The following is a 22,584-nucleotide window of genomic DNA, read 5'->3' on the forward strand; positions in this document are numbered from 1 at the left end:
AAGATGTTTAGCTGCTGTTAGCCATGATAGTTAAGAACTTCCATAATTAAAGGTGGCATAACTCACATTAGTAGATAGTGGGAATAAAAGAGTAGGGTAGAGTAGTACTGGAGTAGTATGGAAGTGAGAGCTGGACCATAAAGAAGGCTGATCGCCGAAGAATTGATGCTTTTGAATTATGCTGCTGGAGGAGACTCTTGAGAGTCCCATGGACTGCAAGAAGATCAAACCTATCCATTCTGAAGGAAATCAGCCCTGAGTGCTCACTGGAAGGACAGATCCAATACCTTGGCCACCTCATGAGAAGAGAAGACTCCCTGGAAAAGACCCTGATGTTGGGAAAGATGGAGGGCACAAGGAGAAGGGGACGGCAGAGGACGAGATGGTTGGATAGTGTTCTTGAAGCTACCAGCATGAGTTTGACCAAACTGCGGGAGGCAGTGGAAGACAGAAATGCCTGGCGTGCTCTGGTCCATGGGGTCACGAAGAGTCGGACACGACTAAATGACTAAACAACAACAAAGAGTAGTACTTGTTTGTGAGCTTCCAGAGGATACCTGTTTGAGTTGCCACTAGTCAAAGATGCTAAACCATATGGACCTTGAGTAGTCATATCTGTCTGTGTCTATGATGGAGGGAAAGAAATTAGGCTTTTTTGGTTCATTAAGCTGGGAAGGACACAGTGAAGAAAGGAATCTCCTAAACAGCTTAATTCCTGAGCTAGCTTACACATGGTGGTGAAAAACACTCTGAATGTCTTTTTGAAAGCAAAAGAGCAAAATCTCTAGATATAACTGTAAGAAGGAAAAGCCTTTAGTGCACTGAGCATTTGTGCTATCACAACTTTCCTGTTGTTGTTTTAGGGGGGAACTAATCACTGCTAGAAAGCTTATGTAACAGAAGCTCTCAAAAGCAACCCATTTGGCCAACTCCACCTTAGCAGCAGGGTTGGAGCAAATTGCAGAGAAAGAAACTGATTGCTCTGCTTCTACCCTTGAACTTAGCCAAAAAGGCCGGTGATTGTTCTGCTTCTGATGATGAATGTTGTATTGACTGGGGGAGAAAATGTACTAGCTCCGAACCTATGGAAATATAATAGGTATAAGCTGGCCTCGGGGTCTGAATCTGACACAAAGTCTAGTTTCTTTAGAATGCGCCTCATTTTCTTCCATGGATTGGAACAAATGGTCTTCAACCTGGGTTGCTGGTTGGTATACACACACACACATGACAATGGAATGTGTAACTTAGACAAAAAGAATCCTGACTGTGAGCCATGGGGACTTGCGCTCGGCAAAAATAGACCCTGTTCCCATTTCCAAAGAGTTCTGCTGGCTTCCAGCTGCCATCCCCATAAGCAGGTGCCGTGAAACAATAACTCCGTGGTCACATTTCCTAAACGCCCTAGTTGGAAGCGGCGAAGCTTTACTCAGTGACAGATCTTGAACTCTCTGGAAGAGGGAAAGGGATGGACGTCTGCAGTCTACCAATCTTCCTGCTCCTTGGACCAGGTAAATCATTTTAACCAGCAGTATAATTTTGGTGTGGCTTCTGCCTCGTTCCAATGAGTGTGTGTGTGTGTGTGTGTGTGTGTGTGTGTTATAGATGGAGAGAGCATGTGTTTACAAAGGTAAGATTCTTCCTATAGCTTTATGATGAGCTTTAGCTGAACACAGTTTTAGATATATATGTTGGAGATCTTTTCGCCAACCCCAAACTGCAACCAGAAAAGAATGAAATATGAGGGGTAAAACTAACAATAAGCTTCAGTGGGGAAAAAAACAACAACAAAAAAACACTAAATAATAAATAACAAAAAGAAGAATAAATATGATGTTTTTAAAATGTATGTGGGGACATGAAATAAATACGGTAAAGCTTAAAGTATAATATAATATGGTGAATGTTTTTCCTCTATTTGTACAGAAGTTTGATATGGAAGCAGAACTGATTGACAGCTCCATGTGTTGCCAAAAGACTGTTAATGGGTCTTAAACGTACCCTCTGAAATGTTAGACCTTTCCGGTCTGCAGAAGAAATAGGAGATGGTTTGTTTTCTAAGATACAGACATCCGCATTCTTTAAGAGCAGCATTTGCAGTCATAAATAGGATCCTCCATGTCCCTTTTTAAACAGCACGAACAACTTATGAATGGTGAAACTCCTCGGGATTCTAGTTCATTCAAAAAAAGATGTAGACATTCCACCAAAAGTCTTGTGGTAAACTGCAGCTTCTGCCCAATGCACACTTAACTGTGAGTAATCCTCACTAAATTTGATGGGATTTGTCATGGAGTAAACATGCATAAGATTGGGCTGTGTCTTTGTACGACCATAGCACTATCTCCTTCTAATCATCGACTTTCCACAACATTTGTAAAGCAAACCAAACAAAAAAGCAAAACAGTGGTTTAAGAAGTTGGATTTACTTAAGCCTTCTTAAACCAAATACCACAGACACAACCTTCCTCTGACCATTATTCCCCTTCTTTCCTCCCAGTGTATCCTCTTGCTCCTCCACATCACTGCAAATGGCCCCTTTAACTCCAGCCCCACAACCTGTCCCCTCTTCAAGTCCTCTTCCTCTTCAACTTTCTCCCTCCAACATCACTAGCAGCCTAAAACTGTCACACACACCTCCTTCCCTCTTATTTCTTCAAATGCCCCCTTTACCCCCAGCTTCACTTGTCCCTCCCCAATTTCTTCTCTTTCCCTCTGGCCTGCCACCAGAGGACTACACCTGCCCTTGCTCACTTCTGCACCCCCCTCCCATTAGCACACTGTTTTCACAGAGCAACCTGCCTTTGGAACCTTGGAAAACAGACAATAAAAACAGAGCGATGACACCTTACAATTTTATTATATAGTCAGATAAGATGTGAATTGGGCATAGGTGGAGGAGGAAGCTTAAAAACTCTAACACTGAACATCTATTTCTCCAGCGAGTGGCATCTCTACGTCACCAGATAGAAAGCCTCAAAATTCAGCTCACCCCTCCTTCTGCAGTTTTCTCAGTCTCCCTACTTCAAAACTATCTCAAAATGCAGGTTTACTTTATGGCAAAAGGTATGTTCCCATTTAGCACACAACAGTACCGAAGTTTCCAGCTTTTTCCTAGCTATTCACAATGCATCTATTAGTCATTTAGCCAGCAATTTCGGTCACAAAAGAAGGTAAACCCAGGCTTTGCCAGCAGATTTGCCCAACTTTTATCAGACTTTCTGGACCCATTAATGCTTTTCTGTCCTAACTCCAGACTCTTTTACAGGAATAGGATGAAATAATAGTAATTTTGCAACACCAAATTAACAAGTCTTGCTCTATATTGTCCTGCAGTTGTTCTGGTCCTGGGTTCTGATCATGAAACTCGTCTGGTTGCCCATTTATTCGAGCATTATAACAAAGTTATTCGTCCAGTAAGCAACCACCTTGAAAGTGTTAACGTTACCGTTGGACTACAGCTTATCCAGTTGATCAATGTGGTATAGTACAAATTTCAATTATTCCATTATTATTGTTAGTTGTAGTAGTAATAAGCAGCAGTTTTAATTATTTGAAGGGTGTAATGTTTAATTGATTAGTTGGTTATAAACAGTTTAACCAACTAAAATGGTTGCACCCCTTTAACTAGGCAGCAGATTGTGTGTATGTGTGTTTTTATGTAGGGTTGGATCTGGGCTAAATCAGTTGAACTTAGTCCCCTTTGATATCAATGTGATTTAAATAATACCTAGCCTGTTCCATTGATTTCAATGAGAATTAAGTTCAAGTAACTTTGATTTTGTCCAACAAAGTTGTCCCAAAGTTATCAAGTGGAAATGTGTGCAGGTCTAACCGACAGACAACTTGGCTAACCATTGAAAGCTTTCCATGATGTCTACTCAACATTGTCCTCATCAAAATATAACCCCCCAACAAGCTACAAGAATTTGCTGAAATGGCGCAGTTAACAAATACCCTGAGAGGCAATTCAAAACAAAAAATTATGGAAAAGTGGGATAGTTATAAAACATATGTTCAAAAATACAGTAAAGGTTCGCTATCTACGCTAGCATTTGTTTGACGTTGGAGTGAGACCGAGTTGAGAAATAAGACTAAAAGCACATATTGACATAGGAATGTATTAGATAATATGTAAAGAAATATACAATAATAAGAGTACATTCATTTGTAAAAAAGGAATATACAACGGAAAAGACAGGAAGTCTAGTGTGTTGGTATGTATATGATTTTGGGGGGAAATTGTTTTTGTTTTTTCTCTTTGTTCTTTCTTTTTTTTGTTCTAGGTATATAAAATTTGTATATAATTTTTGTATACATGTTGGAAATTATATTATAGTGAGTCCTGTAATGTAATATGACAACGTTTACTGATGTAATATAAGAATGTTAACAAATAAATAAAATGCAAATTAAAAAAACAAAAACAAATTTAACATTCCTGTAGGGTATTTCTGCAGCATTGAGTCCACAATAAAGTGCCCTTATACAGTGCCATCAGTGTACGATGAAAGCACATTTAAAGCACATGGCTTCGCGGAAATAATTTTGGGAACTGTAGTTTTTCCGTCACAGAGCTACAGTTCCAAGCACCCTTTACAAACAGCTCCCGGAATTCTTCAGGGACAGTTGCATGCTTTAAGAGTATGACATGTATGCAGACTAAAACAAAGCAGGCATTTACAATCTACATTTTGATAGTGGGAAGAAAGGAATAGGGTGGAAAAGTCAGGAACAGTAGCAGATAGCTATTTACCAGTAAGTCTTACTGTACATTTTGCCTGCTAAGATCTCTCCCCTTAATCTTACTGTTTTGCTCTCTTAAGGATGAAGTGAATCAGATTGTAGCAACCAACGTGCGTCTAAAACAGGTAATTCTTTGTCACCCTTTTCATTAATCTACTGCACATTTAACAAGCTTGTCTGTTTGTTCACTATGCATTTGGACACCTCGTAAGACGTCTTAAGCCAATCTTGCACAATGGGGACAGGTTTTCATCTATTTTGGGATGAAATTGGATGCCATTTTGTATCAAGATGGCAGACCTAACCTTTCATAACTGCACTGATTTTAACTATAGAGGCCACCACTTTCACACCATGCATTTAAGGCACTATGATGCCACATTAACCAGTCATGGCTTCCCCCAAATAATTCCAGGAGCTGTAGTCCAGGAGTGCTGAGAGTGTTGTTAAGAGACACACACATTTCCCTCACAGAACTCCCTGCAGTTCCCAGAGTTCCCTGTGAAGAAGGATTTATTGTTACAGCACTCTGGGAATTCTAGCTCGGGGGGGTAGGCGTCTTTTAAAAACTCTCAGCACCCTTAACAAACAACAGCTCCCAAAATTCTTTGAGAGAAGACATGACTAGTTAAAGTGGTATCATAGCACCTTAAATGTATGGTGAATGTGGCCAGAGAATTGCTGATAACGGGTACATACAGATATTTGTTCTCAAAAAGGAAATGGCCATGTTAGTTTCAAGTAATTATTCCAGTTACCATGAAGACAGGGCAAAATAAGTTGCAGAATTTTTTCACCCCATAAAATAAGTGCTCTGTTTTAGGCTTACATTCCACACTAGAGGAAAGAGTTGTTGGGGTGTTTGTTTGTTTTTAAACTCTCTTAAATTCATTTTCTAGCAATGGAAAGATGTAAACCTGAAATGGAAGCCAGAAGATTATGGTGGTGTGAAACAAATTCGCGTCGCCTCAAGCGATCTCTGGCGTCCAGACTTGGTTTTGTACAACAAGTAAGTAAGGTTCTTTCATGTTAATTGTTCAGCAGTCACATAGCAAGGCTGCAAATGAGTCCAGGTGCTGTATGTGACTACGTAATTGCGATGAGAGCATTTCCCCCCAGTAGCTCCAGCTAACTTTAGCCAAGTGGTCTAAACCACAGAGCCTAGGGCTTGCCAATCACTGCAACGGGCTGAGCTCCCATTGCTCGGTCCCTGCTCCTGCCAACCTAGCAGTTCAAAAGCATGTCAAAGTGCAGGTAGATAAATAGGTACTGCTCCAGCGGGAAGGTAAACGGCGTTTCTGTGCGCTGCTCCGGTTCGCCAGAAGCGGCTTAGTCATGCTGGCCACATGACCCGGAAGCTGTTCGCCGGCTTCCTCGGCCAATAAAGCGAGATGAGTGCCGCAACCCCAGAGTCGGTCACGACTGGACATAATGGTCAGGGGTCCCTTTACCTTTAAGAACTGCTTTGTTTTGCATAATTCCTGATGCTACCCATGGCTGTCATGGGCACTTACGGGCTGGCAGATAAGGGTCTGCAAGAGGAACACTAGGGCAAAGCTAAGGAACTTGTGACTTTCCAGAGGTTTTCGGATTCAAGGCACCATCAGTCCCAGCCAGCATATTCAATGGTCAGGAAGCGCAGAAGCTGTCATCCAGGCACATTTGGGGGATGACTTAGGTTCCAACTGCATGTGAGGATGAAGAAATTTGGGTCACAGAGGTAGAAGAATATTCAGGTTTACTCATCAGTGGCCACGATCATCTCCCTGAGATGAGACCCATCACTGTACAAATTAAGCTTAGTATGGGCACATCAGATGGGCGCACCAAGGCCAAAGGGTGGACAATTGGAGTTGAATAAATTTTTATCAGATGAATGGATTTATTGTTTTGACATGAGTGTCAATTTGACTTGCTTTGTTGTACTGAATATTCTAATAGTTTTGCTGGTGGGGGTTGAGATGCTCTTGTGTTGGCTGTTGCAGCTTTGGGCTTCATTTGGGAAGAAAAAGTGAAATATAAACCCTATGTGCTATGAAAAAAAATTGCCAAAGAACTGGAAAGGGCAGACAGGAAGTTTCTGTCTCCGACGTCTGTTTCCCCCCCCCCCAACATGTCTTCAAGCAGATGCAAGACATTTGCTGTATTTCAGATCAAACAAGAAACACAATATGGAGTAGTAGTTTTGCATTTGGTTGGTGTGACCAGGTTAGCCCACGTTCAACACTGGAAACTGCATATTATATCTGTACAGTGGTACCTCGGGTTAAGTACTTAATTCATTCCGGAGGTCCATACTTAACCTGAAACTGTTCTTAACCTGAAGCACCACTTTAGCTAATGGGGCCTCCTGCTGCTGCCGCCGCACGATTTCTGTTCTCAACCTGAAGCAAAGTTTTTAACCTGAAGCACTATTTCTGGGTGAGCGGAGTATGTAACCTGAAGCGTATGTAACCTGAAGCGTATGTAACCTGAGGTACCACTGTATAGAACTCCACTGTTAAATTAACCCTCAGCCTTCCCAAAGTTGTTGGTAGCTGCTGTGTCTCATTTGCTAGTGAAAATGAATAGGATTCACAGCACTGGTGTTCATCTCTTTCCTTTTACAGTGCAGATGGAGATTTTGCTATCGTCCAGGATACCAAAGTACTCTTAGACTATACAGGTCACATCACTTGGACTCCTCCAGCCATTTTCAAAAGCTACTGTGAAATTATAGTCACCCACTTTCCATTTGATGAGCAGAACTGTAGTATGAAGTTGGGAACATGGACATACGATGGCACAATGGTCGCCATCTTTCCGGTAGGTAACATCTGGGCATATGAGACAAGGACCAGGGTCCAAAGGCCCTTTGTGTTTTGTATTGAGGAACGGGGCCCTTATGCTGGAAAAGAGTTCCTCTGTGTTCCTACTTTGGAGGACAGTCCTGTGCTTGAAGGGCTTTTGAAGCTTCCCTCGGTGTCAAAAGTCATTTGTCTTCATTGGCAAAGCTGCTTAAATAATGCAGACAGAGCCCAGAGAGAAAATAAATCCTGATAACACTGAACAAAAGCAGCACATAATCTGAGGAGAAAAGGACAGGGAGTTTTTGTCTGCCTTGTATATGGCACAGAGACGCCGAACCAAGCGTACAGAGAGCACTCCCTCAGAACTCCACATGTGTTACCTCAGCAAACCGTCATGCCACTCTCCCTGGTTGCTAAGCAAACACCTCCACCCCATACCTCTCTTAGCTAGCTGACTTCAATACTAACAGAATTAACCTTTCGGTGCCCCAAACCTGTGGCTTACCTGGTGGCAAGTCTCCGGTCAAGGGACAATCCACATGTCCAAATTCCCTCAGAGATCCCAGAGCATCCAAGCTGAGGCCCATCAACATGGGCAGCTGAGGAGACACAGCACTCAGCTCTGCTTCCCTGCTGGACTTTGCAGGCTGATTGCAGCACCTGGGCCTGATGAGGCAGGTGACCCTCACCTGCTCCAAGGGAGGAATCACACCCCTCCTCCTAGAGCTAGCGAGCCCCACCTGGCCAGCTAGGGAGATCGGCTGTGAGCCCTTGCCTGCCTCAGCCTCCTGGAGCACCACTGCTCCCTATGCCCCTCTGGCTCTGGTGATGGGTCCTGCTGCTCTGGTTCCTTCACCCTCATCTTCCTTCACCCTATGAGCCCTTCCTACGCCAACCTCTTCTTCCCAACCCCAACTTGCCCCGGTGTGTCCCAGTCCCGGCTACACCCTTCACTGCAATCCTGTTTCTCCTTTTCCTCCTCCCCGTTGTCCTGCCAGTTTGTGGCATTAGGTTGCAAACTGACTGTTCCCTGCTGTTGCACTTCCAGCCATTTTGTTGTATTGAGGGATGGGGGCTGCAATTCAAGAATCCTAAGGCCTTGTTAGAGTCATAGAATGAGACACAAAGCTCTTTCGAAACCTCATTGGATATCTGTGCCAAGCTGCTTTTATTCATCTTTGCTACTTGTGAAAAGTTCTAACCTTTTAAATATTTATTTATTTACTTTCTTCTTCTTTTCTTTTTTGCTGGGGAGGGGTAGCACCCCCCTACACACACACCTTCATATATTTGCATGATATATTGTTTGGTGTGTGGAGTTTATTTAGGTAGGGAAATTTGGGGGGGGGAGCAAATAGATATATAAGCTGCATAGTTCTTTATTTTTCAAGTGTTCTTTTAAACACTGTGCATAGGGGGAAATTACATATTGTTATCAGTTTCTTATGCAGTTTGTGTCAGTGGGGCTACCATGTGGGTTGCTCTGAGGAAATACCTGGCCGGCCCACAGATGTGGCAAAAGAGTGTGAATAGCCTGGAGATGTGTTTCCATGGGAACTAACTGTCTCTCCATTTTTCTTAAGTTTGCTTAATGGGTAGGAAATAACTGAAAGATTTTGGGAAGGGCAGATGTTCCTCTTTCCCAGCTGCTATATACACCATGTGTTCAAAGCGCATGGCTTCCGCAGAGAAGCTTGGGGGTTGTAGTTTGTTAAGGGTGCTGGGAGCTATAGCGCCATGAGGAGTACACTACGGCCCCCAAGATTCTGTGGGGAAGCAATGTGCTTAGATTGTATGAAGTGCCATTTTAGACCAAGGCACAAAGAGCAGAGTTTAGGCTCTGGAAACCTTTTAAGGGACTGTCTTTCTGGAGATTGGATGTGGAAGCAGTGACAGGGGTGAGCTCCCGTTGCTCGGTCCCTGCTCCTGCCAACTCAGCAGTTCAAAAGCACGAAGTGCAAGTAGATAAATAGGTACCGCTCCAGCGGGAAGGTAAACGGCGTTTCCATGCGCTGCTCCGGTTCGCCAGAAGCGGCTTAGTCATTGTTATGTACTGAGTTGAATAGGATCCAAACTGTAGCAGTCTGATTGGTCCTAGAACAATGCAGCAGTATGATTGGTTGGCAGGAACCACCCAATCCTGCTCCAGATAGAAGTGAATCCACAACCTGATTGGCTTACAGTAGAATTCCAGAATTAGCCAATCATGTGCAGCCCATTGTGTAAATAATGTATATAAAGCAGATACTGTGAGGGGACATTTATTCATTCCTCCTCACCACTATGAGCTGAATAAAGAGCATGAAATCACTTTGCGACTCTGAGTATATTTCACTGGCGACGAGGATGGGATCCCGCTGAGCTGACTGCCACACACAGCACCGCAGCACCGCCAACTGCCGCACCGCTGCCTCGCACCGTGTATCCAGGCTTCAGCTCCGGGGCACAAGGAACTCAGAATGGCAGCCAACAGCAGCTTCTCGCCATTCAACCCAGCATCTGGAGACTGGGAAGCGTACGCCTCCCGTTTCACCTTCCTCCTAGAAGCCAAAGGGGTCACCGACGAAGAAGACGCCAAGAAGAGGGCGATATTCTTCAGCGTCTGCGGAGAGGAGACGTTTGAAATCGCCCGGGCTCTCCTTGCGCCTGAAGACGTCGCTACTGTTCCATACAAAACAATAATGGAACAGCTGAAGGGGCACTTTTCGCCGCAGCCCTCAGTGGTGGCTCGTCGAAATGCCTTCTACGCAAAGCGGCAAGCCCCTGGGGAAACCATAACTGGGTTTGTGACCTCTCTCCGCCAAGCCGCCCGGTTCTGCAACTTCTCAGAGCTGGAGAACATGCTTCGTGACCGCCTCGTCGGTGGCCTGAAGGATGAGAAGCTGCAACGGCGCCTCTACGCTAAGAAGGACCTAACGTTCCAGGTCGCTCTGGAGGAGGCCCTGGCAACAGAAGCTGCCGAGAGGTCGACCCAAGAGGCACGGCCGAGCCTGCCATCCCAACCGAGGGTCCACCATGAAGACCTCACCGACGACTCAGGATCCGACAGGGAGGAGGTGCACCGAGTACAGCAGCGCACTCAAGCAGCGCACAGACCACAGCTGCCTCGACGAGAAGGAGGGAACTGCGCAAGCTGCGGGGAGAGTCACGAGAGGAGGACCTGCCGTTTCCGCAACGCAGAGTGCAGGCAGTGCAGAAAATCGGGACACATCGCCCGGGTGTGTCGGGCTCGGCCCACCCGACACCAGGCATCAGATGACCAATCCAAGAGCCCCAGGTCCCGGGGCCCAACGCACCAAGGCAACTCGACGGAGCTCACGGACTTCCAGGTATACCAGTTGCCCCACCCCAACGTAGAGAAAATTTATGTAGAGGTACAGATAGAGGGGGCCCCATGCCGCATGGAGCTTGACACGGGTTCAACTCTATCCATAATCTCGGCAAGGACCTTAAGGAAACTGTGTCCCACTGGGGGTCCCAAACTCAGGCCGGCCCCATTCACCCTCCGGGACTTCCAGAAACGTAAGGTCCCCACAATGGGGGTGGGGACCTTCAGGGTGCAATACCGAGGGCGGACGCGGCAACTGGACTTGCTTGTGGTCAAGGGCCCCTACATTAGCTTACTGGGATTGGCATGGTTTGGACCACTGGGGCTAGCTGTCACCGGGGTGAACCACACTAGCTTACAAGTGGACGTGGACGCCATATGCAAGGAATTTCCAGGGGTTTTCGATGGGAAATTGGGACAGTATACGGGCCCCCCCATTGCGCTACAGCTTGACCCCGCAGTACGACCGGTCAGGCTCAAGGCCCGCCGGGTCCCGTTCGCCTTGAAACCCCGTATAGACGAGGAATTGGACCGACTCGTAGAGCAAGGAGTGCTGGAGCCGGTGCCTAATGCTCCCTGGGAAACCCCAATCGCCACACCCGTCAAGCCTAATGGTTCGGTCCGCATCTGCGCAGACTACAAATGTACCATAAACAAGGCCCTCACGGCCCACGCATACCCAGTGCCAGTGGTCAGCCATGTCCTTGCCACCCTGGCTGGGTCGAAAATTTTTGGCAAGCTGGACTTGGCCCAAGCATATCAACAGCTGCCAGTAGATGAGGCCACAGCAGAGGCACAGACGATTGTGACGCACAGAGGAGCGTTCAGGGTAAAGCGGCTGCAATTCGGTGTCAGCGTGGCACCAGGCATATTCCAGAATATAATGGACTCTCTCCTTAAAGGGATTCCTGGCGTCACCCCCTTCTTCGATGATGTGTTGATTGCCGGCCCCACACCAGAGGAGTTTGAGGACCGCCTCCGCACCGTTCTGCACCGTTTCCAGACGGCGGGTCTCAAGGTGAAGCGGGAAAAATGTCTACTAGGAGTGCCTCAGGTGGACTTTCTGGGATTTATGGTGGACGCAGAAGGGGTCCACCCGACTGGGGACAAGGTACGGGCCATTTGTGATGCCCCAGCGCCCAAGAGCAAGACTGAACTTCAGGCCTTCTTGGGACTATTGAACTTTTACCATTCCTTCCTTCCCCACAAGGCGGCGGTAGCGGAGCCCCTACACAGACTCCTGGACAAGCGGGCCCCTTGGGTGTGGGGCCAGCGCCAGGAGGCCGCATTCCAGGCAGTCAAGGACTTGCTTGTCTCAAACTCGGTCTTGGCACACTTCGACGAGAGGCTGCCGGTGGTGCTAGCATGCGACGCCTCACCCTATGGCATTGGAGCTGTCCTGGGGCACCAACTCCCGGATGGAAGAGAGGTACCGGTGGCGTACTTTTCCCAGACACTCAACACAACCGAGCGGAACTACTCGCAAATCGACAAGGAGGGTCTGGCAATCGTAAAGGGAGTAAAAAAATTCCATGATTTCTTGTACGGGCGGCCCTTCACCGTGGTGACTGACCACAAGCCGTTGCTTGGCTTGTTTGCCCCCGAAAAGCAGACCCCCCAAGTGCTGTCTCCTCGCGTCCTCAGGTGGTCAATTTTCCTTGCCAGCTACCAGTATGCACTGATTCACCGACCTGGGAAGGCGATGGGCCATGCGGACGCCCTCAGCAGGCTACCACTACCGGAAACAGGCCCTGACCCAGCACCTGCACAAGAGGTTATGAGCCTGGAGCTGCTTCCCGACCGCCCCATTCAGGCACAAGAAGTTGCACACCATTCCAAGAAAGATAGGGTCATCTCCCGGGTCCTGGACTGGGTGTGGAGGGGATGGCCCAGCAGCAGCCCCGGGCCAGAATTCACCGGCTACACAACCCGCAAACATGAACTGTCGGCCCACAAGGGGTGCCTGTTATGGGGAAGCAGAGTCGTTGTTCCCCAGCCCCTCTGCAAAAGGGTCCTCACAGCCCTACACGAGACACATCCAGGGGTAGTAAGAATGAAGGCCCTTGCCAGGAGTTATGTGTGGTGGCCGGGGATCGATGGAGAGATAGAGGCCTGGGTCAAACACTGCCAGGCCTGCCAAGAATCCCGCCCAGATCCCCCAAGGGCCCCAGTCCAGTCCTGGGAGTCCGCCCGAGCACCATGGTCACGCCTGCATGTGGATTTCGCTGGCCCCTTTCAGGGGAAAACATTCTTCATAGTGGTGGACTCCTACACCAAATGGCTGGAAGTCGCACTGGTACCGTCCACTTCCACGTCCGCAGCCATCCGGGTACTACGCAGGCTGTTTGCAACCCACGGGCTCCCTGACACTCTCGTCTCAGACAACGGGACTGCATTTACGTCAGGAGAATTCCAAACCTTCACAGCGCAGAACGCCATCCGCCACATCCGTTCGGCGCCGTTCCACCCTGCCACCAATGGCCAAGCAGAACGCATGGTGCGGACCACCAAGGACACCCTTCGCCGCATGACGCAAGGGGACTGGGAGTACCGCCTTGCCACATTCCTTCTAGCACAGCACAGCACCCCCAGCTCAACGACTGGCCGGAGCCCCGCTGAACTACTAATGGGTCGGCGCCTTGCAATCAGATTGGACCGCCTTCACCCCGATAGAGCTCAGGATGAGGTAGTGGTGGGGGAAGGCAGGAACCCCCGGACCTTCGAGGCCCAGGACCCAGTGTACGCAAAGAATTTTGGGGCAGGCCCAGCATGGGTACCCGCCACAATCACCAGGGTCACTGGCCCCGTGTCGTACGAGGTGCTAACGGATGGGGGGCAATGCTGGCGCCGCCACTGCGACCAGATACGGCGACGATTCCCGGGAGAAAACCAGGAGGAGGACAGGTCAGAGGAGTCCCAAGGGAACAGCGGGGCAGTGAGGCCCATAGAGCAGGAGGGGCCAGCAGGAGAGGCAGAATCAGTAAATACAGAGAGGACCCGTGAGGCCGAAAGGACACCGGAACCAGAACCACGACTGAGCGAGCCGGTTGCACCAGACCAAACAGCCGCATCACAGCCAGCATCCTTGGAACACGAGCCAGAACCCGGAGCCCGGACCAGGGAACACCCCAGGCCACAACGCACACGTAGGCCGCCGGCATACCTTGAGGACTATGAATGCGACCTCCCGGGCAGGACTGGAACTTAGAGGGGAGGGGTGTTATGTACTGAGTTGAATAGGATCCAAACTGTAGCAGTCTGATTGGTCCTAGAACAATGCAGCAGTATGATTGGTTGGCAGGAACCACCCAATCCTGCTCCAGATAGAAGTGAATCCACAACCTGATTGGCTTACAGTAGAATTCCAGAATTAGCCAATCATGTGCAGCCCATTGTGTAAATAATGTATATAAAGCAGATACTGTGAGGGGACATTTATTCATTCCTCCTCACCACTATGAGCTGAATAAAGAGCATGAAATCACTTTGCGACTCTGAGTATATTTCAGTCATGCTGGCCACATGACCCGGAAGCTGTACGCCGGCTCCCTCGGCCAGTAAAGCGAGATGAGCGCCGCAACCTCAGAGTCGGCCACGACTGGACCTAATGGTCAGGGGTCCCTTTACCTTTACCTTTACGTAGCCCCTTCATGAGGAATTCTGTGGATGCTTGGACAGCCAGAGCCCCAGGGAGTTGGCACCTATGGCCAGTATATACACAAATAAGGACGCGGGTGGCGCTGTGGGTTAAACCACAGAGCCTAGGACTTGCCGATCAGAAGGTCGGCGGTTCGAATCCCCGCAACGGGGTGAGCTCCTGTTGCTCGGTCCCTGCTCCTGCCAACCTAGCAGTTCGAAAGCATGTCAAAGTGCAAGTAGATAAATAGGTACCGCTCCGGCGGGAAGGTAAACGGCGTTTCCATGCACTGCTCTGGTTCGCCAGAAGCGGCTTAGTCATGCTGGCCACATGACCCAGAAGCTGTACGTCGGCTCCCTCAGCCAGCAAAGCGAGATGAGCGCCGCAACCCCAGAGTCGGTCACGACTGGACCTAATGGTCAGGGGTCCCTTTACCTTTACCTTTATGCTCAGCCTATACATTTGCAAATAAATAACCATATTGCAAAAATGCTATAACCCTCGCAAACGAAACCAAACCTTGGTAAACCCTGGGTCCCTGTAACTTCTCACCCCCTCAGAAAAACAGGCTAAGCGTTTATTTTATCCTGACAACAAAAAAAGATATTGGTTTTACAGTATTTAAATGGATCCGAATGTTTCCTGAATGTAAAGGAGCATCGGGCCTTAGATATTATGTTAATGGCATTCATTCTCCTCTCAGGAAAGTGACCGCCCAGATCTGAGTAACTTCATGCCCAGCGGAGAATGGGTCATGAAAGATTACCGAGGCTGGAAGCACTGGGTTACCTACGCCTGCTGCCCTACCACACCTTACCTGGACATCACCTATCACTTTGTGTTGCAGCGGTTGCCTCTCTACTTCATCGTCAATGTCATCATCCCTTGCCTCCTCTTCTCTTTCCTAACCGGATTAGTGTTTTACCTGCCTACAGATTCAGGTATGTGGGATACAGTGGTACCTTGGGTTACAGACGCTTCAGGTTACAGATGCGTCAGGTTACAGACTCTGCTAACCCAGAAATAGTACCTCGGGTTAAGAACTTTGCTTCAGGATGAGAACAGAAATCGCGCGGCGGCAGCGGGAGGCCCCATTAGCTAAAGTGGTACCTCAGGTTAAGAATGGTTTCAGGTTAAGAGTGGACCTCCAGAACGATGGAAGTTCTTAACCCGAGGTACCACTGTACTGTGACTCACAGCCAGGGGGAACAACAAGGTAGGCCTCTTCTGGCCTACCTTGATTATTCATCTGTTTTGATGGCGGCTTAGGAAATTACCATACATGGTAACTTGTCCCTTAATTTGGCTTCCCCATTGGAGAAGTAGTTTTATCTGTTATCAGCCATTGCGAAAGCTTCTCTCTGCCTCTTATCACATCTGATTCACATCCTATATTTATATAGGAGGGCACACACAGGAAGGGGACAGTTGGAGGTGGAAAGTCCCTGCAAAAAAGGCAGGGCAGGAAGGATCTCTCAGGGTGGGAGACTGGGAGAAAAATAATTTAATAATAATAATAATAATAATAATAATAATAATAATAATAATATAATCATTTTTTTATTTATACCCTGACCACCTGACTGGGTTTCCCCAGCTACTCTGGGTGGCTCCCAACAAAATATTAAAAACACGATAAAACAGTGGTACCTCTGGATACGAACGCTTCTGGTTGTGCATGCGTCTCGTTATGAGCTGTGTCAACCCGGAGGTACCGGTAGTTGCTCCCGGATGCGAACTTTGCCCCAGGATGCGAGTGGAAGCACAGCAGGAGGCGCACTTTCACTAATGGCACCTCATGTTAAGATCAGTTTCAGGATGAGAATGGACCTCCAGAACGAATTAAGTTCGTAACCAGAGGTACCACTGCAGTTGTTTATCTCCTTGACATCTGATGGGAGGGCGTTCCACAGGACGGGTGCCACTACCGAGAAGGCCCTCTGCCTGGGTAAGTAAGCACCCAGATGAGAGCTGGGGGAATCTGCCTCGCTGTGTGTGGGTAAACAATATGATATTCACAACATAAATGTGATAAAGGGTCTTTTTTCGTTATTCTTTCGCTATTCTTTTCTCTCTTTCTTTTTCCTATCCAGTTGTGTTTTTGTATTTTCTTATGAATGAGTTTGAGTATAAACAGATAAGGACATACGCAGGATTATTGTAATAACCTGCAGGCTTTTTTAAGAGCGTATATTTAAAGCAGATGGATAAATGAGCAAATTAAGTTGCATTTGGATATGCTGAAAATATTAAAAAAATAAATTTAAGGAACTGCAGAAAGAGGGGGGAAGGAGTCAAGTTTTGAAAAGTTAAAATGATTATAAAATTACTGAAATGTATAAATTGAAAATTATAAATAAAATAATACTAAAAAATGAGTTTGAGTGTTTAATATGTTTAAGAATTTTTTTAAAAAAATATTATTTTAAAAAATCACGTTCTTTGTTTACTCTTTGTCACAGGGGAGAAGATGACTCTGAGCATTTCTGTCCTGCTCTCTTTGACGGTGTTTCTTCTGGTCATTGTGGAGCTGATCCCTTCCACTTCTAGCGCAGTGCCCTTGATTGGCAAATACATGCTGTTCACCATGGTCTTCGTCATAGCTTCCATCATCATCACTGTCATTGTGATCAATACCCACCACCGGTCTCCAAGTACTCACACTATGCCGCAGTGGGTGAGGAAGGTGAGATGAGCTATAGTTGGGTTGCCATATTTCAAAAAGTGAAAATCTGAACATGGGCTGCCATATCTATGGGGGTTTTTTTGGACATTTCAGTGATTTTTGCCCGGACGCTGCTTAAGGGGACTGAATACTGGCTATGTCCTGAAAATTCCGGACATATAGCAACCCTAAGGTATAGTCAGAAACATGTCCCCTGGAACAGTTGCAAAGCTCAGAACAGAACACAGGGTTAAGAGAAAAGGCTGGGCTGGGCTTGCTGCCTCGGACCTGGTGGCATTTATTATAGCAAAAATGGGGAGAACCTGAGACCCTCCAGTCTCCAACTCCCATCAGCCCCTAGCCAGCATGGCCCCAGGGGTCATGGATGATGGGAGTTGTATTCCAACAACATCTGAAGGGCCATCCCTGCTTTATAGGCTAAAGATTGACAAAGTGTTGGTAAAAGGTAAAGGGACCCCTGACCATTAGATCCAGTCGTGACCGACTCTGGGGTTGCGGCGCTCATCTCACTTTATTGGCCAAGGGAGCTGGCGTACAGCTTCCGGTCACATGGCCAGCATGACTAAGCCGCTTCTGGCGAACCAGAGCAGCGCACGGAAATGCCGTTTACCTTCCTGCTGGAGCGGTACCTATTTATCTACTTGCACTTTGACATGCTTTCGAACTGCTAGGTTGGCAGGAGCAGGGACCGAGGAACGGGAGCTCACCCCATCGCGGGGATTCGAACCGCCGACCTTCTGATCGGCAAGTCCTAGGCTCTATGGTTTAACCCACAGCGCCACCCGTGTCCCCAACAAAGTGTTGGATCTGGGTTCAAATCCTAATTCACCCACGCTCCTGTCTTATGTCTCCAAGGTACCAGTTTAATTTCAGTTTTCAATATGAGGAGGATAGGGTGCAAAATGGATCAGATAGATATTCTAAACTTGTCTTTATAATTGAAAAACAGCTGCTAAACTCAACTAAGGAGCAAAGGGTAGGCGAAAGAGAGAAGAGATCCTCTCTCACTCTTTCAATTGAAAGAGCCACCAAATGACCTCTTTAAGGTTGGTATGACAGGTGATCTATAAGCAGCTTACTGGGTGCCAATTAAATTATGTATGCTTTACAGAAAGAACAGAGAGAGACAATTCTCTTTCTCTCCCATAATACTAGTACTGGGTGCGTTCCATTAAAGTAGGGAGCAGACTGGGACAAAAAAAGCCACTAATTTAGAGCATGACAACATTGCCTATTTATGCATTATAACTTAAAGATTTTGGGGAAGGTTTTCCAAAAGGAGGAAAAGAAACAGGCAAGCTGACAGAAACACTGATATTTCTTTATGGACTGCAATACTTAACCAGTCGTTCCCCCACATTTCAGACTTTGTTTTCTTCTGGAATTCACTAGTGCAGTTAGGTAAATTTAGCCTTGTTGTTGTTTAGTCGTTTACTCATGTCCGACTCTTCGTGACCCCAGGGACCAGAGCACGCCAGGCACTCCTGTCTTCCACTGCCTCCCGCAGTTTGGCCAAATTCATGTTAGTAGCTTTGAGAACACCGTCCAACCATCTCGTCCTCTGTCGTCCCCTTCTCCTTGTGCCCTCCATCTTTCCCAACATCAGGGTCTTTTCCAGGGAGTCTTCTCTTCTCATGAGGTGGCCAAAGTATTGGAGCCTCAGCTTCAGGATCTGTTCTTCCAGTGAGCACTCAGGGCTGATTTCCTTCAGAATGGATAGGTTTGATCTTGCAGTCCATGGGACTCTCAAGAGTCTCTTCTAGCACCGTAATTCAAAAGCATCAATTCTTCAGTGATCAGCCTTCTTTATGGTCCAGCTCTCACTTCCATACATCACTACAGGGAAAACCATAGCTTTAACTATATGGACCTTTGTCAGCAAGGTGATGTCTCTACTTTTTAAGATACTGTCTAGGTTTGTCATTGCTTTTCTCCCAATAAGCAGGCGTCTTTTAGAAGCTATGAGCTATGGTGTGCAGGGCCACCCAAGACAGACAGGTCATAGTGGAGAGTTTTGACTAAATGTGATCCACCTGGAGCAGGAACCGGCAAGCTGCTACAGTATCCCTGCCAAGAAAACTCCATGGACAGAAATTTAGCTTAGTCTGGACTTAATGGCCTTACAGGGTCTTTAGAGGGGGAATGTGTATTATTTGACATACTTAAAAATGTAGTAAGCCTGGCTAGGGGCCTCCTTGTTTTTATAAAGTTGGAAGGGACCCTGAGGACCATCTATTCCAACCCCCTGTGATACAGGAATATTCAGCTGTCCATTACAGGGTTCAAACCTGCAACCTTCTTGTTATCAGCACCATGTTCTAACCAACTACGCTATACCTCTGTTGTGCTGAATAGGTGACTTCTGCCCCATAGTCCCGCCCTGGTAGCATCACTGCTCACAAATGAATAAAGGGGAGGTGGTCACATTAGTGTGAGTCTAAGGCAATCTGGTTGTGCATAGTTTCTACTGACTCCCGCATCCAGCAACAGCCTGTGCTTTTTTTGGAGGCCTTAGCAGAGCTGGGGGAAGGAGTGAAGAAGGAAAGCCCTTTTGGGGCCAGTGGAGGCCCACCCAATACAGATAAGATAATAATAAAAACAACATCTGGATCCTAAACTGATCAAGTCAGCAGAGTTCCAGTTTCACATGCTGATTTGATAACGGTGCATTACTTGGGGTTAGTATCCATCTGTATGTGGTTTCACTTAAATGAGTCTTAAAGATCTGTTCACCTGAAAAACTCAGACAGCTTCCTGGGGCCTCAGGCATCACAAGCAGAAGAAAGCCCAAACCTCAGAAAGGAAACGTTTTTATTCTGAGGCCAAGATGGAGAACATATTTGCCCTTTGTTTTCATTCTGATTTTTTTTATTATTAAAAAAAAAAGACACTGACTGTAAAACAAATATTAACTCCTTTCAGATTTTTATTGAGACGATTCCGAACGTCATGTTCTTCTCAACCATGAAACGGCCTTCCAGAAACAAGCAGGAGAAAAGGATTTTTACTGAAGACATTGATATTTCTGAAATCTCTGGGAAGCAAAGTCCGGCTGCTGTCAATTTCCAGTCGTCGCTCACCAAAAACCCAGATGTGAAAAGTGCTATTGAGGGCATCAAATACATTGCTGAAACAATGAAGTCAGACCAGGAATCCAACAATGTAAGGACCTTTTCCTTCTGTTTTAGGAGATGGGAATCTCTGGCCTGCTAGACGTTATAAGACTTCAACTCCCATCAGCCCCTGCCAGCTTGGCCAATGATCAGGGATGATGGTAGTCGTAGTCCAACAACATCTGGCCGGCCACAGCTTCCCCATTTCTGTTGTAATGTCTCTAACGCACCTGTTAAAGAATGATAACTAAGAGTTATCAACAGCATGTGAGGTTTTTTTCTAAAACCTAAGTGCTTTCTAAGTGCAGAGGGGAAGAAAGAGGATGTGGACAAGCAAGAGTGGTTTCAAGATTAAAGATGAAATCCTAAATCAGTGCACGCTTCCTGCAACTTTGGGTTTGTGAGGGTATCCTTTTAAAATAGTCCAGATTTATCATTTAATCTGTTTTAAATGAGTGAACCTGTGCTATTGAAATCTAGACTGTATTCAGGCAAGCAACGGTTTGAGGCTGAGGTGGAGAGAGCTGGCCGGGGTGGCTGGGAGGTGGAGTTCAACAACATCTGGCAATTCCACAGTTTTCCTAGCCCTGATTTAAGGGATACCATTATTAATCTCCTGGCTATTGTTGTGAAGCAAGCACTGATCTCTGGCAAGGTGAGGCCTGGTGCAAGTCAAGGCTCAGGCCTGCTATAGGGGAGTCTCTGAAGAAACCTTGTCCTTCTGCTTCAGAGTCCTTGGGCTCAGAATCGCCTCCATGATGACACACACCTGCTTCTGATACGGAACCAAAATGCTGTTCTTTGATGGCGGACACCTTTCTCGCATATCTGGCTCCCTAACAGGAGCTGTATTAATCTGTTGTTCGAAAAGGAAGAAGGAATCAATCCTGTGGCATGAAAGTGGATGCCACCACAAGCCAGTTTGTCTCAAACTAAGCTGCCACGAGTCTCTTTTGTTGTTTCCTCTCCTTTTCCACTCAGCCTCAATTTGGACAAACACTGCTTTATGGTATTTGGCTCCCTCTTGTGACCCAAGGCCTAACAAAATGACTCATCGAAATAATTCACGGTACATCAAGCTCCGGCCAGGGGGCAGCATATACTCTGTAATGTACACTAAAATGGCACCAAATTACACACATATTTTTTGATAGTCAAACTCCTGTGTTTCAGGTCATTCTCACAATGATGCAAGGACATGTTTTTGACTAGAATGCATTACATACTGAAGTTTGTTCCTGCAATGGAGAACATACAGAATAACATATTTTTTCCTCCAAGACAGAGAAGCATAAATGCTCAAAAGTGCCAACTCCCTAGTGCAAACAATGACTAGGCCCAAGATCATTCTAACTGCCTCTTGTCTTTTTTTATTTTCCCCATCCTCAGGCTGCCGAAGAATGGAAGTTTGTTGCCATGGTAGTGGATCACCTTCTGCTTGGCATCTTCATGTTAGTTTGCATCATTGGAACACTGGCTGTCTTTGCCGGTCGCCTCATTGAGTTACAGCAGCAAGGCTGAAAAGTGAAAACCAAGTGGGATAGCTTGATTTAGATCTGAATATGTGCTCACTTAAGAAAGTTCATGGAAGGAAAGTCTTCCATCTCCCTCTCCTCCATCCCCTCAGCAAAGCAAACCTTTCAAAGAAGCTTGAAGGTTGGGAGCTGCAGCCAGTAAGCTTTCCTTCCAGAAACTTCCTTAACTTTGCTTATCTTAAGATCCAAGCCTATATCTTTAATGTGTTGTTAATCTGTCTCTGCCTAAACGGGGCTAAATGGAGGGATAACCTCTTTCGAACTGGCAATTTCAGGCTCCAGAAAGTGTGATTCTGCTAAAAGTTTTTGATTGACTGGCGTCTTTAATGTCACCCGGCATGGCTTTTGTCGCACCTAACCAACTTGCTAAAGCACTGGGTCAGAACCTCTTATTGTTCAAATCACCAGGTCAATGAGCCTAGGACATTGGCCTGTTCTGGGTATTTAAGAAAAACGGATTTGGTGCTCTACACCAATGGTTCATCTCATTGCCTATTGGTCGTCCCTAATCACTGGCAATCTAGGATGCAAAAACTGAACACCATCCCGAGCCATGTCTTCAACCCATTGGCAGTCATGTCTTCATCAAGTCATCAACCCACAATTTTCTCACTTCCCATTCCTTACTGCTTTTTTGAATAAATAGATATGTTCCAAATGACTCCGTCAGAGAACCTTGGCTGAGCACATCTGTGATCTGAATCTCCCACACACTGCTGAAAGTGGCCCGTGCAGAAGAAAAGAAAATAG

General features: G+C 46.7%; 1 protein-coding gene across 1 annotated transcript; it reads left to right on the forward strand.

The window, feature by feature from the left end:
* Positions 1 to 1,327: 1,327 nt before the first annotated feature.
* Positions 1,328 to 22,492, forward strand: CHRNA1 (cholinergic receptor nicotinic alpha 1 subunit). The gene is made up of 9 exons (XM_080977202.1): positions 1,328 to 1,511; positions 3,337 to 3,482; positions 4,827 to 4,871; positions 5,646 to 5,755; positions 7,356 to 7,551; positions 15,204 to 15,441; positions 16,963 to 17,186; positions 20,109 to 20,348; positions 21,689 to 22,492. The coding sequence occupies exons 1-9, from the start codon at positions 1,469 to 1,471 to the stop codon at positions 21,818 to 21,820; spliced, it is 1,374 nt and encodes a 457-aa protein (XP_080833328.1). The 5' UTR covers positions 1,328 to 1,468; the 3' UTR covers positions 21,821 to 22,492.
* The last annotated feature ends 92 nt before the right edge of the window (positions 22,493 to 22,584 follow it).

This window comes from Podarcis pityusensis, assembly GCF_964106645.2.
Source record: "Podarcis pityusensis genome assembly, chromosome: 1".
NCBI lineage: Eukaryota > Metazoa > Chordata > Lepidosauria > Squamata > Lacertidae > Podarcis > Podarcis pityusensis.

Excerpts from the sequence above, each read along its gene's own strand:
- CHRNA1 (XM_080977202.1), top strand. The coding sequence starts at position 1,469 with ATGGACGTCTGCAGTCTACCAATCTTCCTGCTCCTTGGACCAG. Across the intron at positions 4,872-5,645 it reads CCAACGTGCGTCTAAAACAG|CAATGGAAAGATGTAAACCT; the intron begins GTAATTCTTTGT and ends TTCATTTTCTAG. Across the intron at positions 17,187-20,108 it reads TGCCGCAGTGGGTGAGGAAG|ATTTTTATTGAGACGATTCC; the intron begins GTGAGATGAGCT and ends AACTCCTTTCAG.